This window comes from Macrotis lagotis, chromosome 3 (genome assembly GCF_037893015.1).
Source record: "Macrotis lagotis isolate mMagLag1 chromosome 3, bilby.v1.9.chrom.fasta, whole genome shotgun sequence".
Lineage (NCBI taxonomy): Eukaryota > Metazoa > Chordata > Mammalia > Peramelemorphia > Peramelidae > Macrotis > Macrotis lagotis.
Genome location: NC_133660.1, coordinates 218,082,367 through 218,107,217, shown reverse-complemented (window position 1 = coordinate 218,107,217; position 24,851 = coordinate 218,082,367). Strand labels below are relative to the sequence as shown.

The 24,851-nt window shown below is 37.8% G+C and overlaps 1 protein-coding gene across 2 annotated transcripts in view; it reads right to left on the bottom strand.

Moving 5' to 3' along the window:
• Window positions 1-2,380: 2,380 nt before the first annotated feature.
• CPZ (carboxypeptidase Z) overlaps window positions 2,381-24,851 on the bottom strand; it is a 55,423-nt gene continuing 32,952 nt past the window's right edge. Inside the window, exons 7-11 of one of the 2 annotated variants that reach the window (XM_074229856.1) lie at window positions 22,277-22,435; window positions 12,536-12,671; window positions 9,217-9,356; window positions 4,899-4,998; window positions 2,385-3,624 (exon numbers count right to left, since the gene is read on the bottom strand). In XM_074229856.1, the coding sequence (XP_074085957.1) occupies window positions 3,263-3,624; window positions 4,899-4,998; window positions 9,217-9,356; window positions 12,536-12,671; window positions 22,277-22,435 (897 nt within the window). In that variant the 3' untranslated portion in view covers window positions 2,385-3,262. Of the gene's footprint in view, window positions 3,625-4,898; window positions 4,999-9,216; window positions 9,357-12,535; window positions 12,672-22,276; window positions 22,436-24,851 lie in introns of both variants that reach the window. The other variant, XM_074229857.1, reaches the window with a different exon arrangement.

Genomic DNA, 24,851 nt, shown 5'->3' with positions numbered 1-24,851 from the left:
ATGACCTTTACTCAGTCCTTAGACAATACACTGAAATGCCTTTCAACAAGTTAAAGGCAGTATTTAATGAAATCATTGTAATTAAGTTACTTATGCACAAAGTTAGGGAACTTAAGATGGATTCAATAGGACTGGCCTTTGGACAGGCTGGGCCCCCCAGAAAAATTCCCCCACCCCCCAAAACCCATAACAGGTAAAAGTCATATGAAATTATTAAGTAAGCTTTCCCCAGAGTTTGGTGAAAGAAGCCAGATTTAATTAAAACTTTTCTAAGACATAGGGCACAGGCACCTAGCCCTTGGAAAGCAATAATTTTAAAAGTAAAATTGTTCAGTTGGAAAAACAAAGCTAGCCAATTAGAAAACAAAACAAAAAACTAACAAAAAATAAAACCTTAAAAAGTAGAATTGGACAAAAGGAAATGAATGACCATGAAACACCAATCAATCAACTAACCCTGGAACATTGTTCTAGCAAGACAGATAAAAGGAGTGTATTTTGAGAGGTTGTGGGTACAAGACAGTTTTAAAACAAGCAAGACATGAAAAGATTTATTCTAAGAGAAGGCAAGGTATTAGAGGATAAATAACACCACACGAAGAAACAAAAAGAACTATTAAAGTAGACGAAAAGAAGGGAGGGTGTGATCACTGGGTAAATCTTACTTTGAACAGATTTGTTCCAAAGAGGGAATAACATGTATTTCCAACTGGATTTAAAAAGTTTATTCTACCCTACCAGGAAATGGGGGAGGGGAAGGAGAAAGAGGAAGGAAGGACTGATAAAAGGGAGGGCAAAAGGAAATGTTAAACTTACAAAGAAAAAGGGAAAGGGAGAAGGAAAGAAAAAAGTGTTGATAGAAAGTAGGGCTGATTGAGAGTCAGCAATCTGAAGCAAAACATTGGTGAGGAGAGATAAAGGCAAAGGAAAGGCAAAAGTACAAATGGAAAAAGATAGCATAGAGGGAAATACAGAATTAATAATCAAAATTGTAAATGTGAATAGGATGCTTTTTCTTCCTCATGTTTTTCCCCCTTAATTCTAATTCCTCTTTCAGAACATAACCAAACAGAAATATGTTAAACACAAATGTATATATACAACTTTTACCAGATTGTTCACTGCTGTGGGGAGGGGGGAGAGAAGGGAGGGTGATAGAAAAATGTGGAACTCATAAACTTGTAAGTGTATCAATGTTGAAAACTACTTTTGCATGTAATTGGAAAAATTAAATTAAAGAAAAAATCCTGAGGGACAGGACTTCAGACTTGCATGAACTGATGCTGATTGAAGTGAGCAAAAACAGAATATTGTACATACTAATAGCAACATTGTGAGATAAACAACTATGATGAATTTGCTATCAAGAAGTAAAATAATCAAAGACAATTCTAAAGGACATATGATGTAAAATACCATCCACATCCAGGGAAGGAATTGTGGAATCTGAATGTAGACCAAATTTAACTATTTTCAAAGTTTCAAATGTTTTATGTATTGTGGGTTTTCCTTCCTCATGGTTTTCCCCATTTTTGATTTGACTCTTCTTTCACAACATGATTAATAAAGATAAAAATTTAATATAGTTATCCTGTGTTGGTATACTATATTAGATTACTTTCTAGCAAGGGAAGGGGAAAGGGAAGGGAGGAAGGGAGAAAAATGTGAAACTCAAAACCTAACAAAAATGATTGTTGCAAACTATCTTTGCATGTCATTGGAAAAAATAAATTATTTTTAAAAGAACTATACAATAATGGAATTGTTGTTGAACTCCCTGTTACTGATGTTTGATCAGAAGCTGAAGGATCACTTGTCATCAACTAATGAAAGGGATTTTTGCTTCAGGTGGAAGGCTGCGCTAAAATGTTAATGATCTCAATATCCTTCCACCTCTTATATTCTGCATTTTGGCTAAGATTCCTGTTTCTAATGGTCTAAAACTTGGTATATGAAGTCTTTTCTAGCAATGACACATTACTGCTAGGGTACCAACCTCACAGGATTATTTTGAGATTCAAGTGAATTTGAATCTCAACCAAGACATTTACTAGCTGACTGTGACAAGTCACTTATTCTCTTAGCCTTTGAGATACCTAAGACTAAAAGTCATGAAAGGGTTTTTGTCATGGTAGCAGGAACCCCAATACTGGCAATCCAACTGATACTAAGACATTCAATTATGATGACACTTAAAATTCTTCAAAATTTCTGTGATTTGGCAGGTTTCTATTCATTTTTATTCTTCACTTAACTCACTTAGGGGCAGCTAAGTGCCACAGTGGATAGAGCATTGGCCTTGGAGTAAAGAAGACAAGAGTTCAAATCCAGTCTCAGACATTTGCTACTTAATTAGCTGTGTAACCTTGGGGAAGACAAGTAACTTAACCCTGATGGCCTCGCCTCCAGGGCCATCTCCAGTCATCCTGATTCATATCTGGCCCCTGGATCCAGACTCTGGAAGAGAAAGTGAGGTTGACTTATCACAGCCTCCCCTCACTCAAATCCAATTCACATGCTTGTATGGCATCACCTCCCTGATGGCATGGTCTTCTTCAAGAAGGAAGAACAAACAACAGCAACTCACTTAGATTCTGACCTTTTCATTCTTTACTATTGGCTTCATATGAGTACCTATGACAACTTAACTAGACTAGCCAATGAATCATAAATGCATAAGCCTATGTTAGAAGTCTTTAGACATCCAAAGAGCTTTCATCCCCTAGAAGATCCACTGAGACCCATGGCTGCCTTTACAGTTACATATAAGCGAAGGGCCTTAGTAGAATTAAGATTATAATAAGCAGTGTGGTTACTTATTATATGGCACTTTCTGGTTATAAAATATTTAATTTCACTAAGCCTGGTGTCCTCTGGAGTACCATACAACTCCCTAACTCTATAATTATCATCTAATGCAAGCCTTGCATCAACCCTATAAGAAGGTTGGATGGGTGATAAACCCAAAAAAAACTCACCTGTAAAATCACAGATACTTTGAAGTATCATCATCAAATGTACCATAGTAGAGTCAAGGAGAAGTTCATCATATTGGTGGTAGAAACAACCATTTTTAATGAAAGTCAATTCAATAAGGGCAAGAAAAATACCAAAAATATAATACAGAAAAATGGAGAAATTAGAATTTGGCTTTTCCTATTTGCAATTGTTTAATTCTTGAGATGATCATTGAGATGATGCCCCCACCAATGCTGGCTGTTTGTTTGTGGGATAAACATATTAAGAGAAGGAGGTGATAAGTCTAGTGATATTTGAGGAGCCAGGTGGGTTTGTGATGATTTAGAGAAGTGAAATAGGACCACCACCATGGCTTGCTTCCATCCTGCAAAGGTTTCCGTCTTTCATTTATAATGTCTTCATTGTTTTCTGCATGGGGATCAAAATCCTCTAGTGGGTCATGGTGCTTGTAGCCATATCTGCGTGGACCTTTCATTATCTTCTTGGGATGCAGATCTATAGGATGAAGGATGAAGTCTACCCTGCCAGCTCTCTTCATCCTAAGGGGTATGGTAACTTTCTTGATCATCTTGGTGTAACCTGGGGCTTGGGCGATGACAATATGAGTTCCTGGAGGCAATAGCCTCCAGTAGTCACCATCAGCAGCTGAGGAAACATAAAATGGGACCCCTTATGAAATCATCTGTCAAATGACGCACCCAAAATCTCTAAAATGGAAATTTTAGAAAGAAGTGACAATAACAACAACAAACTGGTCATAGACATCATTATATGTTAGAAAAGGTACCAACTTGGGGTTCAGAAGATTTGATCACAGGCAAATTATTGCCCCATTTTGAGCATATTTTTCAATTTGTAAAACTGACTTCTGGGAAGTAAGTGCATTATGAACAATTAAGGCCAATAGAAATGAGATCTATTGTTAATATCACTATTTTGGAAACTTCAACATTTTCCTGCCACCCCAGATGATGACAAAGAAACATGGCAGTAAGAGGGAGCAGCTAGATGACTCAGTGAATAAAGCACTGGGCCTGAAGCCAGGAAGAGCTGAGTTCAAATCCAGCCTCAGACACTTCCTAACTGTGTGATACTGAGCAAGTCATTTAACCTCTGCTTCAGTTTCCTCAATTGTAAAATTATGATCATAATAACACCTACCTCCCCCACGAGTTGTTGTATGAATCAAATTAAAGCATATTTGTAAAAGCTAAGTACAGTGCTTAGAATATAGTACTATATAAATGGTTGTTTCCTTCCTGAGATGATGGAGAGACAAGTGTGACAAAGTAAAAGAGACCTAAAAACTTGGGAATTAGGAAATGTCAACATTGCCACTAACCAATATTACCTGTGTGATTTTGGAGAAACCATCTATCAAATCTAAAGTTTAAAAAGATTATAAATCTATAAAATGGAAATAATAACTATCTTACCTCCTTCCCCAAATTCTCTCAATCATTGATCTGAGACCAGGAAAGGAACAGTTCTCTTTTCCAGTATTTTCATTTTATCAAAGAGGAAACCAAAGAGACCAGGCAAACTTGGTGGGGGGTGAGGGAGTTACTTGCTCAAAATCACACAGCTAGTAAATGAAAGAAGTTGGTCTTCTGAATCCAAATTGAGGACTCTCCTTTGAACCTAATGACCAACTGTGGAAGCTACAACCAAAACCGTACCTTAAAATCTCTGCATAAATATCCTCAATTCATCAATATCCTCTAATTCATCATCAGATGGGCATGTGTACATAATGAAACATTGTCACAACTACCTAGAGAGATGGTATGGGGTTGTGATGATCCCCTTGGAAGGAACAATGAACCACGATTATATTAAGAATCCAGTACAGCTATTCTTGGTAATAACTAAATTGAAATGCACAAATTTGGTCCAGAACTTAGTGTAGAGAAACATACCTGTAGTAATATCATGGCGGATTCCTCTGACTAGGATGCGTGCATTTTTTACAGGTTTTCCAAATTTATCTGTTACTGTACCTTTAATTCCTCGGTGTACCTGAAAAGATAAGAAGTGAAAGAATGATTTTTAGATGGCATTATGGCCAAGTGCTATGGAATCTTCCATCCCTCTATATATCTGTTTCTCTTTTCACACATGGGAATAGCTCATAGAACTAGATGGGACCTCAAAGGACAGCAAGTTCAAATTCCTCATTTTACAGATGAGAAAACTGAGGCCCAGAGAAGTTAGGTGACTTGACCAGGATCAAACAACCATTAAATGTCTGAGACAATATTTGAACTCAGGTCTTCCTGATTCTAAGTCCAGCTCCTAAACACAGTACCATGTTGCTTTACATGCATCCATATTCTATGCTATGAAAAAAAACTTAATCCTACCTGATGATCTCTCAAAATCATGGACACTTAGATTAATTGGATCAAGAGCTAGAACTGGAGAGATACTAGAACACACCTAGTCCAAGCACTTCATTTTATAAAGAGGGAAACAGATCCAGAGAGGTTTAGTGATTAGTCCATGCTCTATAGACAGAGCCATCAATCAAACCCAAATCCTCTATATTCCAGGGATGGTTTGTCCACTATGCAATTGCACTCTTGGTGAGGAAAAGATGAAAGATGTTAAAAACAAGCATTTGGGGTACAGACATGGCCTTCTCTTATTCAGGTTTAGGGTAAATACCCCAAACTGCTTTACTAAAATTTTGATTCAGTTTACCCTACCCTATGCATCAAGCAGAATGGATCTAAGCTTCATCTCTCATGGCAGTCCTTTTAGGTATTTTCCCGAATTACAAGCCACAATGACTAGCATCAAGGGGTCACAATTTTAGCTACATCAATGGAGATAGTTCCCATAGGAGTGAAAATCCCAGAGGGGTCACAGAGAGTTAGACATGACTTGAAAAAATGATTGATCATTATGTACAAGACCACATAGTGTGTGTCAGGGACACAATTTTTTTTGCTAATGAATAAATCTTAGAAATAATACAAATAGGGTCATCTAGGTGACACAATGGATAGACTATTATTGGTCTTGGAGTCAGGGGGACCTGAGTTAAAATCCAGCCTCACATACCTAATATTTTCTTAGCTGTGTGATCTTGACCAAGTCACTTTACCCCATTGCTTTACCAAAACCAAACCCACCAAAATGAGATAATACAAATACAAAAAATACAAAAATAAGGTTGACTGGGATAAGGAGAGAAACAAAATGCTATTAGACATTTGTGGGACAAAATTAACATCCTATGTTCAGTCAGCAAAATCCAAAGATCTTTTTTCATGTACATTGTCTTTCCAGTCTCATTTCCCCCATCTGCCTCAGATGTGATCTTATTTTTTTAACTCAAGTGTAGAAATCTATACTTACTAGTTTTTACCTTTTATTCTAATCTACTGAGACATCCTTACTTTGTAATCTGGTTTGTTAAATTTCTTTCCAAGCTTCATGTTATCTACAATTTTAAAATTCGATTCAATATCCAATTCAAAAATCATTTATTAAACATCCACTATATGATACAAGCCTGAAAGCTTTCATGCAATAGCTTGATGAAACGATTGAAACTCTGAGGGTCCCCTCCTACATAGATTCTTTTGTGATGACAAAGTCAATTTCTGCCCCAATACTCACCTATGCTTTATTTTTGGAGGCAAACAAGGACCATTTCAAATCATCCAGATCTATATATGGCCACTAAATCAAGATAGCTCTGAAGGAGCAAGAAAGACTGGTGACTTTGATCAGGGTCCCATTCCCACACCCCCACCCTCACACACACTCAAATCCAATGCATTAGAAAGGCCATGGCATCACTAACCTGATGCCTTGGTTTTCCAGCCCCAGTGCTGTGAGTTATACAGTTCCTTAATTTCTTTCTTTTTCTCCTTCTTTCTTTCTTTCTTTCTTTCCCTCTCTCTTTCCTTCCTTCCTCCATTCCTCCATCTTTCCCTTCCTCCTTCTCTCCTTCTTTCCTACCTCCCTCCCTTCCTTCTTTCATCCTTTCTCCTTTCCTTTTTGTACTTGCCCAAAGGTCTAGGAATATTTCTTGGAGTTTACAGATCCCAGATCATTCTGATTCTCCTTTATTGGCCAACAATGTTTTTCAAACTAGGAAAACATGGCTATTATTAAGGCCCTGGTTACTTTAGAATGAATTCAAACAGCAATTCTTTCTGTTTTGCCCAGACATCCTGAGGATATTCCCCTTCCAGACTGATGTTTTTTGACTATGAAAAGGAGGCTCCTTGCTTCTTTTCTTTATCACCTGCCTTATCGTTCAGATTCTTTTCTTCTCTTTTGGAAATGGTCATTATTGTTCTCTTTATTCTTTTTTCTCTTACCTAACCTTAATAACTACACGAGCTTTGCCTTAGTCAAATTGTGACCTAGGAAACACCTAACTTTAAAAAAACCAAAATCTCCCATTGCAAACAGGGACAACCTCAATCTCCTTTACAATCAATTCAACTGACCATTTACTGAGGAAGTACATGGACAGTATCCCACTGATAACAGGTCTCTGTTTGGGGCAGCTAGGTGATACAGAGGATGGAGCACCAGACCTGGATTCAGGAAGATTCTTCTTCATGAGTTCAAATCTGGTCTCAGACACTTAATAGCTGAGTAACCCTAGACATGGAGAAGGAGATGGCAAACCCTTTTGCCTCAGTTTCCTCAGCTGTAAAATGAACTGGAGAAGGAAAGGGCAAGTATCTCTGCCAAGAAAACCTGAGAGGGATCACAGAGACTGAAAAGTGACTGATCATTATGTACAAGATCACATGTGTCAGGGACACAAGTTGTTTTATCTTTTTTTTGCTTATAAATAACATTTTTAGAAATAATTCATTTGTAGGACTTCTTTTAGGACTTTAGAATACATATTTGAATGAATGAATAGGCCTTTCTTACAAAAAAAGAACATTTCACCCAATGGATAGATGCCAGTTTCTAATAATTACTACTTAGTATATTTCCATAATATTTTAAGGTTCACATAGTATTTTCCCCACCACAATCCTAGAGGGGCTCTTGTTAAAGTACAGTAGGTTGGTTAAAGACAAATAGCAGCAGTCCCAGGGCTTGAATCCAGGTCTCTAGGCCCCAGAACTTGCTCCCTTTCCATTATACTACTAGGCCTAGATGCAGTATATGCACCTGAGCTTTCCCCTCATCATCTCTGCTTGAAATGAAATCTTTAAAGAGAAAAGACAATTAGGGCCTTTCAGCATGGACCTGAAGATGTGTTTCCTTGAGGTAGCCAGGGGATATTTACGAGCCCAATATGAAAATCTGGCCAACATCAACAGGGAAGGGGCTTCAATTGACTATGGCAGACTTATTCCTTATCAGAAATAATTTACTCAGTCTTATCTGGGGGGAGAGGGGGGTACTTTCGGGCCTGGGTCTGTGTTTCTTCCAAAGATGCTACAGAATAGACTTTTACAGTATCTGCCCATTAGTATCTTTTTATCCTGACCTTCAGGCACAATAGGGACGGATCAAGTCCAGCCCCATTTGGGTTCTGTAAAACTCATTTTCACTAGACGGCCATAAAATGAAATGAGCTTGGCAGTCTGGATGACCCGTCATTATTTTATGACACTGTTTTGCTGAGAGATGCAGAAGGTCAATGGCAAAACCCATAAACAAGGAAAGTAAAACAATGCTAATAACTTTATATTATATCCCAGGCTTTCTGCTACTACATCCTTAAGGTCTGAACTGAGGTCAGACCAAGAAAGTCTTACATTCATTGAAAGGGATTATTTGGTTCCACTCAAAAATCCTTTGTTTAGTCTCACCCTTCTTTAAGATTACACCAGGTCTGGTCTATAAAATCTTATATAGATTGAGAAAAATATGGCAGAAGCTTCCACATGACTATCAAATATAGCATTGGAATGGAAGTCAAGCAACCTAGGTCCTAGTCCTGCTAGTGCCAATGGCTAGCTCTGAGAGCCAAACCTCATATCCTTCTTCTAACAGTGAGAAAAGATGCTCTCTGAAGCTTTTTCCAGCTCTGACATTTTGTGTTCTAAGACTCCTTTGAACTCTGACATATTCTAAGCTTTAGGGGTCCTCTCAGCTTGGATAGTCCTTGTTCTAAGATCCTCATCTCTGACAATTTGGATTCTAAGACTGCACAAATATGTCAAATCTGAAAATCTAATATTTAGGTTAGAATTTCAGTGAAGGAATTTGGAAAACAAAAATTGACCAGAGCAAACAATACAATACCATTTCCATAAAATTCAGGAGGGATTCTTTGTTGTGTTGCCAGAGGGTGTAGAGGGCTTCCTCTGGGGGAAACTTCACACAGCCCAACTCCACAGTGATTTCAAAGCAGTTGGTATGAAGATAATTGAAATCTGACATACCTAAGAGAAGACAAGATGGAGAAAAAGTGACATTAGATGTGATCTGTGCCCAGAAAAAAAGGAGGAACAAAGCATAGCAGATTTGATCCTAAGAATCAATGGTATGGTCAGAATTCTTCCAATTATTTTTTTCTTTGCCTTTTTTTGACTCCTCAGCACTTAACCCAGTGGCTGATTGACAACCCCTGCTTTACAATTCCATTGCTATTCTAAAGATAAAAAAAGTAGATGGAACATTTCTTAAATGCCCATTTTAAAAGGATGAAAATAATTCCAATGGTGGAAGGGAAAACACAAATTTCAGCAAAAGTCATTTGTAGAATTCAGCATCCCAAGAGTCTGGGTGAATATTTCCTATCATTACTCTTTTTTAAAAAAAAAATTATTTTTATTTTTGTACAAATGATGTTTTTATAAATTACTAAAATATTCTTGTTTAATATTAAACACAATACCCCTCCCCCCAAAATATAGACCCTATAGCTCCTATCATTACTCTTAAGAACAATGTACAGGGTATTGGGGATAACAGCAACAGCAACCATTAATGGATTGACTCTCTCCCTATATGGAAAGTTATGGGATCCTGGGCAAGAAGTGATCAAGTCTCAGTTTGTTATCTATAAAATGGGGATACCAGCAAAAGCAACCATTGGTTGACTATCTCCTTATGTGCAAAATCATAGAATCCTGGCTGAGAAGTGATCTAGTCTCTCCAAGTCTCAGTTTTGTTATCCATAAAATGGGGATAATAATAACAGCAACTGGTGATTAAATGGGCACTGGAGATACAGAAATTTTTTTTTAATTCCTGTTCTAAGGAATTTGAGTTTTATAAGAAACTTCAAGGGGTGGCTAGGTGGCATAGTGGATAAAGCACCAGCCTTGAAGTCAGGAGTACCTGGGTTCAAATCCTGTCTCAGACATTTAATAATTACCTAGCTGTGTGGCCTTGGGCAAGCCACTTAACCCTGTTTGCCTTGCAAAAACCTAAAATAAAAAACTCCAAGATTCTTACAGCTAATTAACTCAGGATAATTAAAGAAGGGATCCAGCACCAACAACTGGAAGGATCAGGAATGATTTTAAGTTGAGCCTTAAAAGAAGTTCGGGGTTGCAAAGAGGAGGAGAGGAGGGAATACATTCTAGCCATGAGTATAGAGACAGGAGAAGGGACACCACATTGAAGGAAGAGCAAAAGTAGGTTAGGTAGGCAAGAACACAGGAACATTTAGGAGCATAAAGTTGTATAGGTCTAGAAAGGACTTTAAATGTCCTTTCTGAAGGAGCACTCTATATTTTATGCTAGACATCACAGGAAGAAGACTCTTGAGCAGGAGAGTGACATGGTTAGACCTTTGCTTCAGGAAACTAAGTTTGGCAGCTTTGTGAAAAGTAAATTGGAAGAGGGCGAGATCAGAAATAGGGTAATCACTGAAGATTCTACTACAAAAATTAGAATGATGGGTAATCATAGTCTAATCTAGGATGGAAAGATGCAGTCAGGTGTAGGAAATTTTGTGGAGGTAGAATGATAACTGACTAGAATATGCAGGAGGTTGTGAGAAAGAATGATGAGTCAAGACTAAATCCATTGTTGAAAACCTTCCAAGAAGGATGCAGCAAATAAGAAAGTTTAGAAGATATGAGACTTGAGAGGAAGATTTATGGGTGAAGGGAAAGGATCAAGGGTTCAGATTTCTGCACTACCATTTACTAAGTGACCAACCAGGTGAGACCTCAGGTCTCAGTTTCTTCATCTGTTTAGGCAGGACCAGATGACTTCCAAAGACCCTTCTATCCAGGACCTACACTAAACATGTGATGCTGATGGAACATCCAAGTGGGGATGTCCAATAGGTGGCTGCGGATGCAGTAGGAACTCAGGAGATAGATAGAGCAGGATGGTGAGATTTGGCAGTCATTGGCTATTCCATCAACTATTAGTCAGTCTTACTGAGATATTGGAAGGAAACAGTCTTTGTAAATGTCAAAGGATGCTAGAAATGGGAATTCTTACTGATAATGATAAATGATAAATAAAGCATATAAACATTCATATAATATATATAGAAATATATGGATGTATATGTTTATAGGTGTACATACCTATATACATATATTCTCTATTCTCAGAGTCTATTGAGGCTCAAAGACCTACTCAGAGTCTAGTAGGAGAGAAGACAAGGATGTAAGTTAATGTGCCATAAAATTAATTTTATTAAGGACATCCAGAGAGATAGCAACAATGGCTCCAGATATTTTAAAGCAAGTTCCAAAGGTATGTCTGGGATATGAAAAAGACCCAGAGGGATGCTTCATACATATTTGGGAAGCTTCTAAATTAACATGATATGGCCCTTTATAAAGCCCTTTATACGTGATTTCATATGATTTTCTCAAAATTTCTGAGAGGTATATGTTCCAGGTATTATTATTCCTATTTTTGTTGCTGTTCAGTCATCTTAAAAACATGTTTGACTTTTTGTGACCCCATTGGACTTTTCTTGGCAAAGATACTGAAGTGGTTCACCAATTCCTTGTCCAGTTCATTTTACAGATGGGAAAATTGAGGCAAGCTGAGGATCATATAGCATCTGAGGCCAGATTTGAATTCCAGAAGACAGGTCTTTCTGACTCCAATCCCCATACTCTGTGCCAACTAGCTTCTTGAAAAAGCCAAAGCTCAGAAATTAAACTACTTGCTCAAGGTCATGCAACAATTGTCAAAGGTAGGATTCAAATGCAAGTTTCTCCTGACTTTAGCAGGCTCTCCAACTGCTCCACACTGCTTACGGAGATTTTTTTTAAAAGACATACATAAAAATAAATAGATAAGTTTCGATATAAACCAGGGAGGGAGCCTGACATATGTAATAAAATTATGGATCCCTCCAAGAACATTGACCATTAAAAAGAAAAGAATCTCTCTGAGCCTCAGTTTCCTCTTCTGTAAAATGGATAGTATGAATATTTTCCAATGTGCTGTACTGGAGAAAAGACTGTGTGATTTTTAGGTACTAATTGTAATAATATTTAAGGAAGCAATCAGTAGGCATTTCTGAAAGGGAAGAATGGTATGGCTGTTTCCATCCTGCAATATCACTTAATTATCCCCTGAAGTCACTCTACTAAGCCTAGCATTTCCTCCCCTCAAGCCCTACAGTGGGGAGACTTACCTCCTGTAAAGCTATACCAATCAGCACCGTTGATAATACTGCCCCTTTTGAGAAAGTTGCCACCACATCTATTCTCTGATTTGTCCATCATCATGGGGTGAACATTGGCATAGGCCCTGGACAGTAACCTGAACATCTGAAAAGAAGATGAGAAGTGTATCTATTTCTCCAACAAGGACCAGAATGCTCAGGAAATAGGGAGTCTAAACTTTGGCGGAATAGAGAATGTCAGAGCTAAGTCTGGACTTCTACAATCACTCAGGATTAAACAAACCAGAGAGCACTAGACTTGGAATTAAGGAAAAAAAAACCCAACAGTTTGAGTTCAGATTCCATCTGTGCTACTTAATTAGTACCACAGTGACTTTGAAAAAGTCAATTAACTTCTCTCAGCCTCATTTTTCCTATTTTCAAAATAAAGGTGGTGGAACTTGATCTTCATTGATGTCCCTTCCAATGTTGATAATTTATGATTCTGAATAATAACAACAACAGCATCTTAGATAGTACCTCTTTGTTTTATAAATGAAGAAACTAAGGTTTGGAAAGGTTAAGGAATTTGCCCACTTGCAATGTTCTCCCTCTTCATCACCTCTCGATTCCCAGACTTCCCTCAAGTCTCAGTTCAAATCTGGCATATTTTAAGGGACCTTTTTCCTATTTGCTCAGCCCCTAACACTTTCCCTACTCAGACCTTCCCCCATTTTATCTGCATATATCTTCCCTATTAAAATGTAAGCTCCTTGAGGGGAGCATGACCTTACCACAACAAAGCACTATATAGTAAACATTTAACATATGCTTGATCTATCTAGTAAAGACCAGAGTTGGGACTTGAGCATAACCTCTGTCTGACTCCAGGTCCAACCATCTTTCCACCAGACTTTTCTGATTCAGTCCCTTTTTTTAACAGATGGAAAAGTAAATGCATTGTCCAAAGCCATTTGAGTAATAAGCAGCAGAAACAAAATTTAAAAGCAAATCCAACTCTCTACTAGGCTATACTGAATTCTGCCAGTAACCAACATCATGACCTAGGCAACATGCATGTCCTCTCTGAGCTTCAGTTAGCTCATTCATAGAATGAGGATAATAACACTCACTATTCCTATCTTATAGGGGTCATTTTGCAAACACTACTTAAATTCACATTAATATTACTAGACATTAATACCAGACCCTAAGTTCTATCACAGTAGGGTCCTGTCTTAGCTAAATTTAGCATCACCCTCAAGGTCTAACATAATGCTCTTTATAGAGTGTAGTTGGTCAGGCTTGCTTAATAATTGTTTTATTAAAAGAAAATGAATAATTTATTTGTATATAATCTTTAAGTTTTGTAAAATGCATTGCTCATGAAACCCATTGAGGTAGGTAGCTTAAACACTACTTCTACATTTTCAGACATCTAAGTGGCATAGTGGATAGAGTTCTGGGTCTGACATCAAGAACGTTCATCTTCTTGAGTTCAAATTTAGCCTTAAACACTTCCTAACTCTGTGACCCTAGTTTGCTTCATTCCCCCATTTGTAAAGTTAGTTGGACAAGAAAATGACAAACCACTCTGGTATCTTTTCAAGAAAACCCCAATTTTTGGGGTCACAGAGTTGGACATAACTGAAAAAGACTGAATAGCAACAACAAAATTTGCATTTCATAAATGTAGAAACTAAGTTCTACAGACACTAAATGATTTTGCCTGGGATTGCCTTTATAGTGGATGTTAGAGATGAGAATGGAGCCCAGAAGTCCTAGCCCCGATGCTATCATTTTTTCCATCAAAGGGCTTCTCCATAATAACAGCTTTCTCTAAACTACCACTGTAAGATCACCCACAGCATCCATCTCCCAAAAGTCTCTGGGTTTCCAGAGAGACCTGTTTGTTGAGGGCTAATATCGGCTGATGATTTATTGCCGAGGTGAGATGGTGTTTTACTTTTTTTCTTTCCAACCTGTCTTCTGGGACTCACTTAGGCAGACCGCCTGCCTACAGAGACTCTTTTACTCATCTTTGTTTATACTTGGTAGGAGATGGTACCCAAAAGAGTCAGGCTTATTACATATTAGTGCATTGACTAAATAGCCCTGCTCATTAATGCATTTCCTCTGGCAGCTCCCTAGTGTCTAAGACTGTGCCCAGTCAACTATCTTTCAAGAAGAGAGAAATGAACTCAGGGTGCAGAGGAGACTCACACCATAGTGGAGTCCTGAGCAGACCCTGCCCCAACCCCAACTTACCTTCTTCCTACCCGCATCACTTAACTCCTACAGAACTGAATGTCTTTCTCTGAAAAATGACAGTTGAATTAGATGTTTTCCAATTCTCTCTTACTTATCCTAAGAACTCCTTAATTTCTTAGCAGCAAATACTTTATGGGGTTGGAATGATGTGACACAGTGGGAAAATTGCTAAACCTGAAGTTTATTGGGCAAGTCATTTTGCTTCCTCACCTGTAAAAATGGGACCAGTGACACCTGCCCAATCTACCAGGTGTTTGTAATGATGAAGTAATGCCCCATTCTCCTAAATTATCATGGTGCCAGGATTCTACTTCACAGAGAGGGAGTTGATCAAATGCCATCACTTACATATCACAGACAAATTATCTTGAGATGATTTCATTCTATAGGAGAAAGAACTGAGGCCTGGAGATGGGGAGGAAATTGCTCATTGTCACAAAAGCTAGTAAAGTGGCAAAAGCATGAGACAGTATTGTCTTGATCCGGTATTCTTCCTCCAGGTGCTTTTTCATTGAAAAGAGGTCCTCTCTACTGGGAGACGAGTCCAATGAATTGATCTCTAAATCATAAATATCACAATTGGAAAGGATCTGAGAGATAGCCTAGGTTATTCAATTAAATTCAATACAATAATTATTGAATGATCTATTATATTCAGGACACTGTGCTAAGAGAAAGAAAGAAATGAAACAAGAAGGAATGAATGAAACAATAAAGGAAGGAAGGAAGGAAGGAAGGAAGGAAGGAAGGAAGGAAGGAAGGAAGGAAGGAAAGGAAGCAACTTATATTTTACTAACTTGTAACTAGATAAGTAAATAAAAATATGTACAAAGTCATTCAAATAACTGAGTCATCTCCTTACCAAGTTCTATCAATTCCACTTTTTTTTAGGTTTTTGCAAGGCAATGGGGTTAAGTGGCTTGCCCAAGGCCACACAGCTAGATAATTATTAAGTGTCTGAGGGCAGATTTGAATTCAGGTCCTCCTGACTCCACAGCTGGTGCACTATCCACTGCCCACCTAGCCACCCCTATCAATTGCACTTTTGCAACATCTCTCTAATCCCTCACTTACCCTCATCACCCTAACAAGGTGCTCATTACCAGGCCATCAGACCTATTGAAAAAGCCTGCTTCCTTCCACTCTCCCCTTCTGATCAGTCCCTAATAGTGCTGTCAGCCTTTCTTTCCTTATGCATATGTAACAGGAGTGATAAAACTGAACATGGTCCAGACTTCTCCAATTGCAGTAGTCATATACCGGTTGTACAATGATCTGATTGTATCACTTTTCAGTTTAAAATCCTTCAGTGACACCATATTGTTTATCTAACAGTTAAAACTGCTCTTCCTGGCGTACAAGGTCCTCCACCATCAGGTGCTACCACTGCTTTTCTAGCTTAATTTCAAATAATTTTCCATATGATCTACTTTCTAGTTTCTAGCTAAACTGAGCAAATTATATTTCCTATATTTTGTTCAGTCATTTTTCAGTCATGTCTGAATCTTTTGGGGTTTCTTGGCAAAGATACTGGTGTGGTTTGCCATTTCCTTCTCCTCATTTTACAAATGAGGAAACTGAAGCAACAGTGGTTAAGTGACTTGCCCAGGGTCACATGGTTAGGAAGTATCTGAGATCAACTTTAAATTCATGAAGATATGATTTCTTTACTCTAGACCTGATACTCTATTGACTTTGCCACCTAACTGCCTTTTCCCCATAAGTATCCTCCAATTGTCCATTTCCATATCTTTGCTCTGGAAATCCTAGAATCCTCTTCCCCATCTAGCAATATTGACTATCTATACATTTTTTCAAAATCTATCTTAAATACCTCACCTTCAGGAAGACTTTTACGAACACCAATCCCATTTGATTAATAACCTTCCTCAGGTCTCTCACACAGTATTTTACCTATTTCTTACTCATTTACCACTTAATACATATTTCCAATTCCCATTGGATTATTATATGTATTAGGACTGATAGCACATCTTTATCTTACCTCGGTCTCTATATGTATCCTCATAATCCACTGTGCACAGTATACCTTCCTTCCTTTCTCTTTCTTTCTTTTTTCTTTCTTTCTCTCTCTCTCTCTCTCTCTTTCTTTCTTTCTCTTTCTTTCTTTCTTTCTTTCTTTCTTTCTTTCTTTCTTTCTTTCTTTCTTGTTCTTTCTTTCTTTCTTCCTTCCTTCCTTCCTTCCTTCCTTCCTTCCTTCCTTCCTTCCTTCCTTCCTTCCTTCCTTCCTTCCTTATCTCTTTTTTCTTTGCTCAAAGCAAATTGAGCCCTGTACCAACGCTGGAGAAGGTACCAAACATCATCTACAGTCTAGAACTAAAGCTCGGTGAGTGATTCGTGTTGCACCACTGCCCTCTAGTGGTACTACTCTTTATGCCAGAATCTTGCAATAAAAAGATTTTAGATTTGGCTGGAGTCTCAGCAGGGGAGTCTGTCCCCTGGTTGTTAACATTTTTCTGTGTCACGTTCATTGTGGCAGTATGGTGAAGACTGTAGAGTCCTTTTAAGAATAAAGTCTTGTGCCTATATTCAAAATTAAATTTTGAAGGATATATTAAATCTCAATAGAAGGGTGTAACTCCCCTCTCCTCATACAAACTTACAAACTCTCAGAAATCTTTTTCAGGGTAAGAACCTCATATCTACCTCAATGCCCACCCCAAAAAGAAATCACTCTGCAATATGTCCAATCAGAGATTGTCTATCTAATTCTTGAAGATTCCAGGGAAATGTAATATTTTTTTTCCCTAAGTAGCTCCTATTACTTTGTTGTTGCTCACTCAGCCATGTCCAAATATTTCTTTTCTTGGAAAAGATACTAGATAACTTTGCTATTTCCTTCCAAATGAAGAAACTGAGGAAACAAGAGTTAAGTGACTTGTCCAGGGTTTCACAGTTAGAAAGTATTTGAGGCCAAATTTGAACTTAGGTCTTCCTGACCCTAGGCATAGTTCTAATCCCTGAATCATGAAACTGCCCTCTTTACTTTGGGATAATTCTATTAGAGAGTTTTCCAAATATTAAGTATTAATTTATCCCTTGGCAGATTCTACCTGTTGTTCTTGATTCTGTTCTCTAGGGCCAAACAAAACAGCTCTAATCTTTTGAGATAGCTATCTCATCTTTCTGGAATCTTCTTTCCAAGCTAAACATCTTATATTCCTTCAACTGTTGCTCAAAGGGCATATCCTCAAAGCCCTTTATCATATTGTTACCCTCCTGTGACACATCTCTTGCTTATCAATGGCTTTCGCAGACTGTGATATCCAGGACCGAATAAAATTCTCCAGACTGGATCTGAGATGCAGAGAGACTGTCACCTGCTTATTCCCACTAGCTATGCCTCTCTTAAACACCATCCAAAATTGCAATAATTTATTCTTGTTGTTTATTAGGCTATCACATTATTAACAGAGATTGAGCTTGTTTTGCACTAATAACCTCATAACTTTTTCAAAAAAATTGTTGTTTAACCATCCATCTTGGAAAAATCTTTTCTTTTAGGCCAATTATAAAACTCAACCTTTATCCTTATTAAATTTCATCTGATTAGCTGGAATCCAATTATTACTTATTTCCTGTCAGGGTTTTTAAAGAGCTTTACTCATATCCCTTCCAACTTTGTGTGATTCGCATATTTAATAGAAAAAATATTATCTATGCTTCCATCTGAGCCACTGATAAAAAAAATTTTAAATTACACATATCCCTAGAATGATCCTACCAATTTATCATCAAGCCAATAATGACTACTCTGAGAAGGGCCATTCAACTAGTTCCTACACTATCTCACTTACTACCATCTCTATATCTCTCTAATTTATGCATGACAATAATATGAAATATTTAATCAATTGGTATGCTGAAATCTGGGTAAATTATACTTGGATCATTCCCCTGATATCCCAGTTTAAAAAAGGAAATGAGGTTTTCCTAGCATGCTATGTGCTTCCTAGATATGTTGGCTCCTTGTGGGCACTGCTTCCTTTTCCTGATGCTTGCTAATCATCATTTTCATTATTCACACCAAAATTCTCCCAGGAATCAAACTCCAACTCCATATCCTAGGATCAAAAGACTATTTTCATGACTTGTTTGAAAACAGGGACAGAAAATGGACCCTTCTCCATGTCTGTCCTACCAGTCCTTGTTTCCAGGAACACTAACAACTGGGGGAAAAACTTCTGTTAAAAAGTGGTCAATGAGGGGCAGCTAGGTGGCACAGTAGATAGAGCACCAGCCCTGGAGTCATGAGTACCTGAGTTCAAATCAGACCTCAGACACTTAACAATTGCCTAGCTGTGTGGCCTTGGGCAAGCCACTTAACCCCATTGCTTTGCAAAAACCTAAAAAAAAAGTGGTCAATGAGCTGAGACCTGAAATTTAGAATTCCAAGAGGCAGGGGAGAAGATGAGCCATAGCATATGGGATAGCCTGTATAAAGACACAGAGACAGGAAATGGAATATCAAGTTTGGAAAATGACAAGAAAGCCTCTTTGGTGGAAAAAGTGTGAATGAAGGTAAGTAATGGGAAACAAGTCTGAGAGGAAAGGTCAAAGCCAGATTGTAAGGGGCCTTCAAGAGTAATCTGGAAAGTTGGTATTTTATCCTAGAAGCAATACAAAGTCAGGAAGGATTCTTGAATGTAGTGGTGACAAGATTAGAACTTTCTTTAAACAGTTGGGTGAAGTATGTATTGGATAGTAAAGAGAGTGGCAGTAAGAATCAATTCAGAGGCTATTGTAATAGTTGAGAAGTAACAAGGACCTGAAGTGATGGCCATATGTATGGGGAGAAGTTAATAGAGAAGAGAGAAAAGAAAACTTATCAGCTGATTAGATATGGGGGTGAGAATGAAAGAAAAGTTAAGGATGGTTCCAAAGTAGCAAACTGAGAGACCAGAACGATGATTGTGACCTCAATAAAAATAGAAAAGTATGAAAGATATAATGAATTTAGCAGGAAATATTGCACATTCTTTTTGGGACATGAGGAGAATGAGATGCAGATTGTCTGATGGAACTGGAACTCAGCAAAAAGATTAGGTATATAACTATATAGTTATATTAACTATATAGATTTGGAGAGGTAACTGGGTGGCTTAATGGATAGAGAGATGAGTCTGGAGTCAAGAAAACGTGAATTCTAATCCCATCCTCAAACAACTAATTAATTGTGTAATCCTGGCCAAGTCATCTAACCTCTGTTTTAATCCAGTGGAGAAGGAAATGGCAAACCAATTCAATGTCAAGCCACTTCTGTTCGACAAAGAAAACCCTATGAACAGCATTGATGTGCTATGGTCCAGGGGATCACAAAGAGTTGGACGTGATTGAATGATTGAACAAATATAGATTTGGGATTCGTTTATGAATAGATAAATGAACCCATGGTAGCCAATAAGACTATCAAAAAACAGTGTGTAGAGACTGGAGAGAATCCAACACCTTGAAGATCTTGTATCCTCATATTTTCCTTAGTAGAAGAAGATGAACAATGCCTAAGCAAAGAGGACTAAGAAGTGGTTAGAAAGAATGAAATAAAAGCTTATAATAGTAGTCATGGAAGGCAAGGAAGTAGATATTTCCAGGAAAAGAGGTGGCTAACAGTGACAAAAACTGCAGAGGGGACAAGTAGGAGAAACCCTGAGAAAAGACTTAGTAATTAAAAAGTCATTATAATCTTGTAGATACCTGCTTCAGCGAAGAGATGGGATTGAAAAACAAGATTACGAGTTGAGGAACATATAGGAGATGAAGAAACCTAGATCAAGAGTATATACTGGGGCCGCTAAGTGGTGCAGTGAATAGAACACTGGCCCTGGAATCAGGAGGACCTGAGTTCAAATGTGACCTCAAATAACTGCCTAGCTGTGTGACCTTGGGCAAGTCACTTAGCCCCATTGCCTTAAATAAATATTTTTTTTAAAGTACATACTATTTGTTCTGAAATTTTAACTAAGTTTGAGAGTATAGCTATAGTATAACAGCTTGAGGGTCAAGAAAAGTGTTTTGTCATTCTTTTTTGCTGTTGTATTCTTTTTTATATAGAGGTACTTAGATACACTTAGTGGCAGCAGAGCAGGAGCCAGTGGTTAAGGCAAGAATGATAAAGGGAGAATAAAATGTAGGCTGTATTTCTTCCTGGGATCAGATAATGTTTTGCTTTTGTTGACATCCCTATGCTTTTGTATCTTCTCATACAGTGACCTGCATGCAGCAGGTGCATAATAATGATTTGCTTAATTGAACTGAATGATCACAGGGCCACATTTCTGGATGATTTGAGAGGAAATGAGATTAAAGGCATGGGGGAAATTTGGATTTCACCAAGAGAAAAGTCATCTGTTCCTCAGAATCTAGAGTCAAAGAATAATGAACAGGAGGATGATAAAAGTATGGCAATGAGGATGGGAGAAGTCTAAGGCCAAGCTCAAATCATTGCTACTTTCTCAATAAAGTGGGAAGCAGAGAAACCAGAAGCAGAATAAAAATTGAGTAGTTTATCTCCTCTGGCAACTAGTAAAAGCATCCCTCCAAACCAATCTGTATTTTTATCTTATGAGGATTGAAGATTGTGATTGCACACACACACACACACTTACACAGCCACATTTTAAATTTTACCAACTGAAAGATAATGGTTTTTCTTAGTTTAGAAAACAGAGCTTAAAGTCAAGAAGGTCTGGGTTTGGGTCCTGCCTCTGAAATATACTTTCAGGACCCTAGAAAAGTATGTATCAGTATTTTAGATTCTGCTCTGAAACCATGTGGTGTATGAGGTAACAGTTTCTTTTCCTGGAAATTCCCTATAACAATAACATCACAGATCTAGGCACCATCCCTATAGAAGTATACACAATAAATACATTTACTTACATTAAACAATTTAACTGATTACATTTCTGTAGAGCTTTATGCATGTGTTATCTCACTTGATCTTCAAACTAACCCAGTGATAGAGGTGATTTGTGTTATCTTTTTAGCTCTTTGAGAGCATCCTACTCTTTGTGACTTTATGTGCCATAACCCTTCAGATCTTTCCATCCTCACTATCATCCCACAGACACGTTTATTGCTTCCATGACACTATCCATCTACCTCATTTAACAAAGAAGGAAACTGAATCTCAGAGGAATTAAGTACTTTTCCCAAAGTCACATGCCAAGAAAGGAGTTCAGGCAAGAACAACACCCAAATTTCCTGACTCCTCTTTCACAGGATGATAAGATCAAGCTCTGGCAGAGATCTCTGAGATCATTTAGTTCAGTTCCCAAATCAAGACCAAGAAAGGCCGAGTGATCTGCCTAATGTCACACAAGTAGTTAAAGAAACAGATAACATTTGAATCTAGGTCATTTAACACCAATTCTCATGCTGTTACTCCTCTCAAAAGATTCCTTCAATGATATAATACTGACACCTCACAAGAAAGCCATGAGGAAAATATTTTGACTTACCATGAAGAGTTTATATTACCTTCTCATCAGGTGTGGGAGAGAACATTTTTTCTTCTAGGGGATGCTTTGAGAGATCAAAAGGATATGAAACCACCAAGTCGCCCCCATGGAGACTGGCTGACAACACAAATGGGATGGTCCTCATCCACTTCATGATGGCCTTGGTCTCTGGAGCCACCTGAACAAAGAGAACAAGGACTGGAAAGGACTTTAGGGGTCACTGAGTTTAATGATTCCTCTTACAATTGGGAGTATTGAGAACCCCCAAAGGAAAAGTGACTTGCCCAAGGGCACACAGTTCATCAGTAAAATAAATGAGATTTAAAGCCCTTTTAATCCAAATCTAGCTTTTCCTACCCTATCACATTGCCTCACTTCTTTCAAGGCTCAGTTTACCACCTACAAGAAGCCTTTCCTGATTCCTCTAGGAATTAATTAGTATTCTCTCCCTCCTCAAATAATGTTGTAGATACTAATCTATTTATATGTTGTATTCTCTGCCCACCACATCTCCCATAGAATGAAAGCTTAGAGGATGTTTTAATTTTATCTTTTCTTTGCATCTTTGACACCTAGCATAGAATCCAGCATACAGTAGGTACTTAATAAATGCTTTCTGGATTAGATTATTGACATTTATTCCACATGCGATTCCCATCAGTCTCCAATTTCCTAATCATTAAAAGTGAAAATCAAAACCAAGTCAGCAGTTATTTATTAAGCTAGAAAAGTTGTGATATCAAAGAGTCACAATCCATAGTTAAGTAATAATTTAAGTACCTGTCAACTATGTACAGAGAACTTTTCTGGAAACTGGAGAGATTCAAAATTTTAAGCCATTAAATTTCTCCTATCAAGTCATTTTTAGCCTAATAGCAGACAGGACATACATAAATGTTTGATAATCATTTCAAAAGAGAGATACTAGACTTGTGATTTCATTGAAATAGAGAGGAATTTCCTCTATTAATGTAGCATAAGCCTGAAAGGGCATATAGATGGTGCAGTAAAGCACCAGGACTGAATTCAGGAAGGCCTGAGTTCAAATCCAGCCTCAGTCACTTGACTAGCTGAGTGATCTTGGATGACTCACTTAACCCTGTGTACCTGAGTTTCCTCCTCTGTGAAATGAGCTGAAGAAGGATAAACTATTCAACTATGTTTGCCAGGAAAACCCAAATTGTCATCATAAAGAACAAAAAATAACTGAAATGATTACACAACAACAAAAAACTCTATAAAATTAAATGATTTGCTTAGGGTTATTTGGCAGTATACATCATCAGAGGCAATATTCGAACCTAGATCTCTATGGTTTTAAGGTCATCTACCTTCCATAGTAAAAGTTGCAAAGTATGAAATGAGGTCTAGGAAAAAAGTCACTATAGACTTGGGAGAGGCAGGACAAGTAGCCAGAGAAGTATCAGTTGGCCTCTCAGTAATTTCCATTGTATTTCAAGGACGTCTGGAAAGAAGACACAAAGATGCATGGAATCTGTCATCCCAATTTGGTTGCAGTTAATAGTAATGAGGCTGGAACTTCGAGTCTTATCTATACATAGCCTAATTTATATCAAAATAGTAATTTCTTGCTCATTAACTTTTAGGGGAAGCAGATGACTTGACAAGTATATTTGAAACATCTCTATGCTGATGCTGGGATGATGTCAGATGTATTGCATCATCAGTTTGGTATTCTTTGAGGACAAGTATAGTGTTGGAATTTACTAAGTCCCAAGCCTAATACTTGTCAATTCATCCTTCATGGCAAGTCATTCCTTCCCTCTTTCTAAGTCTCAGTACTTATCAGTAAATTGGACATGCTCTTTCATTTCCAGCTTCACAGGGCTCTTATGAGAAGAGTTCTATAGATAAAAGAAAGATTATTATCTTCAGGTCCAAATATATTGTATACAATCTTTTTTTGAGAGTTGGGAAAATATCTTTGTAAACAGTTAAGGGTTTTGGGTTTTTTTGTATACAGTCCTTCATTGCCTCCCTCTAGATTAGGGGAGGGAAGCATCTGACTGGCAAGTTGCCAAGGCAATCACAGTTGGGACTCAAAATTCAATAAACCTAGGATCTTTTGGGGGGGGTGAATTAATTAAATGTTTGATCAAATAGAACAGGTGAATAATCTTAAAAATATCCAAATGACCCTTGAAAGAAAAAGGTTCACTATCCTTGTTCAAGCTATATGAGAATCAGCATAGGTTTAAATTCAGATTTGAGTCAGCATAGAGTCAGCATCAGATTTGAATTCAGAAGACCTGGGTTCAAATTCTGATTCTACAACTTAGCATTGGATGTCTCTGGGCATCAGTTGCCACATCTATGAAAAGAGGGGATAGGGCGAAATGATTTTAAAGTGCTTTCCAGTTTACAATCTGTGAATTATAACTGGATCTGCTCTTGCCTGTGCTCCCTTGGCCACCTGGGGTCACTGTGTATCCCAAAACTTAGCTTATTAGCTATGTGACATTAGACAAGTCCATAACATTAGAATGTATTGTAGGGATGGATGACTCCATCTTCTTCCCTCTCCCCCACGTCTGCTTCTCATTCCTTCTACCCTAACTAGCCTGAATACTCTG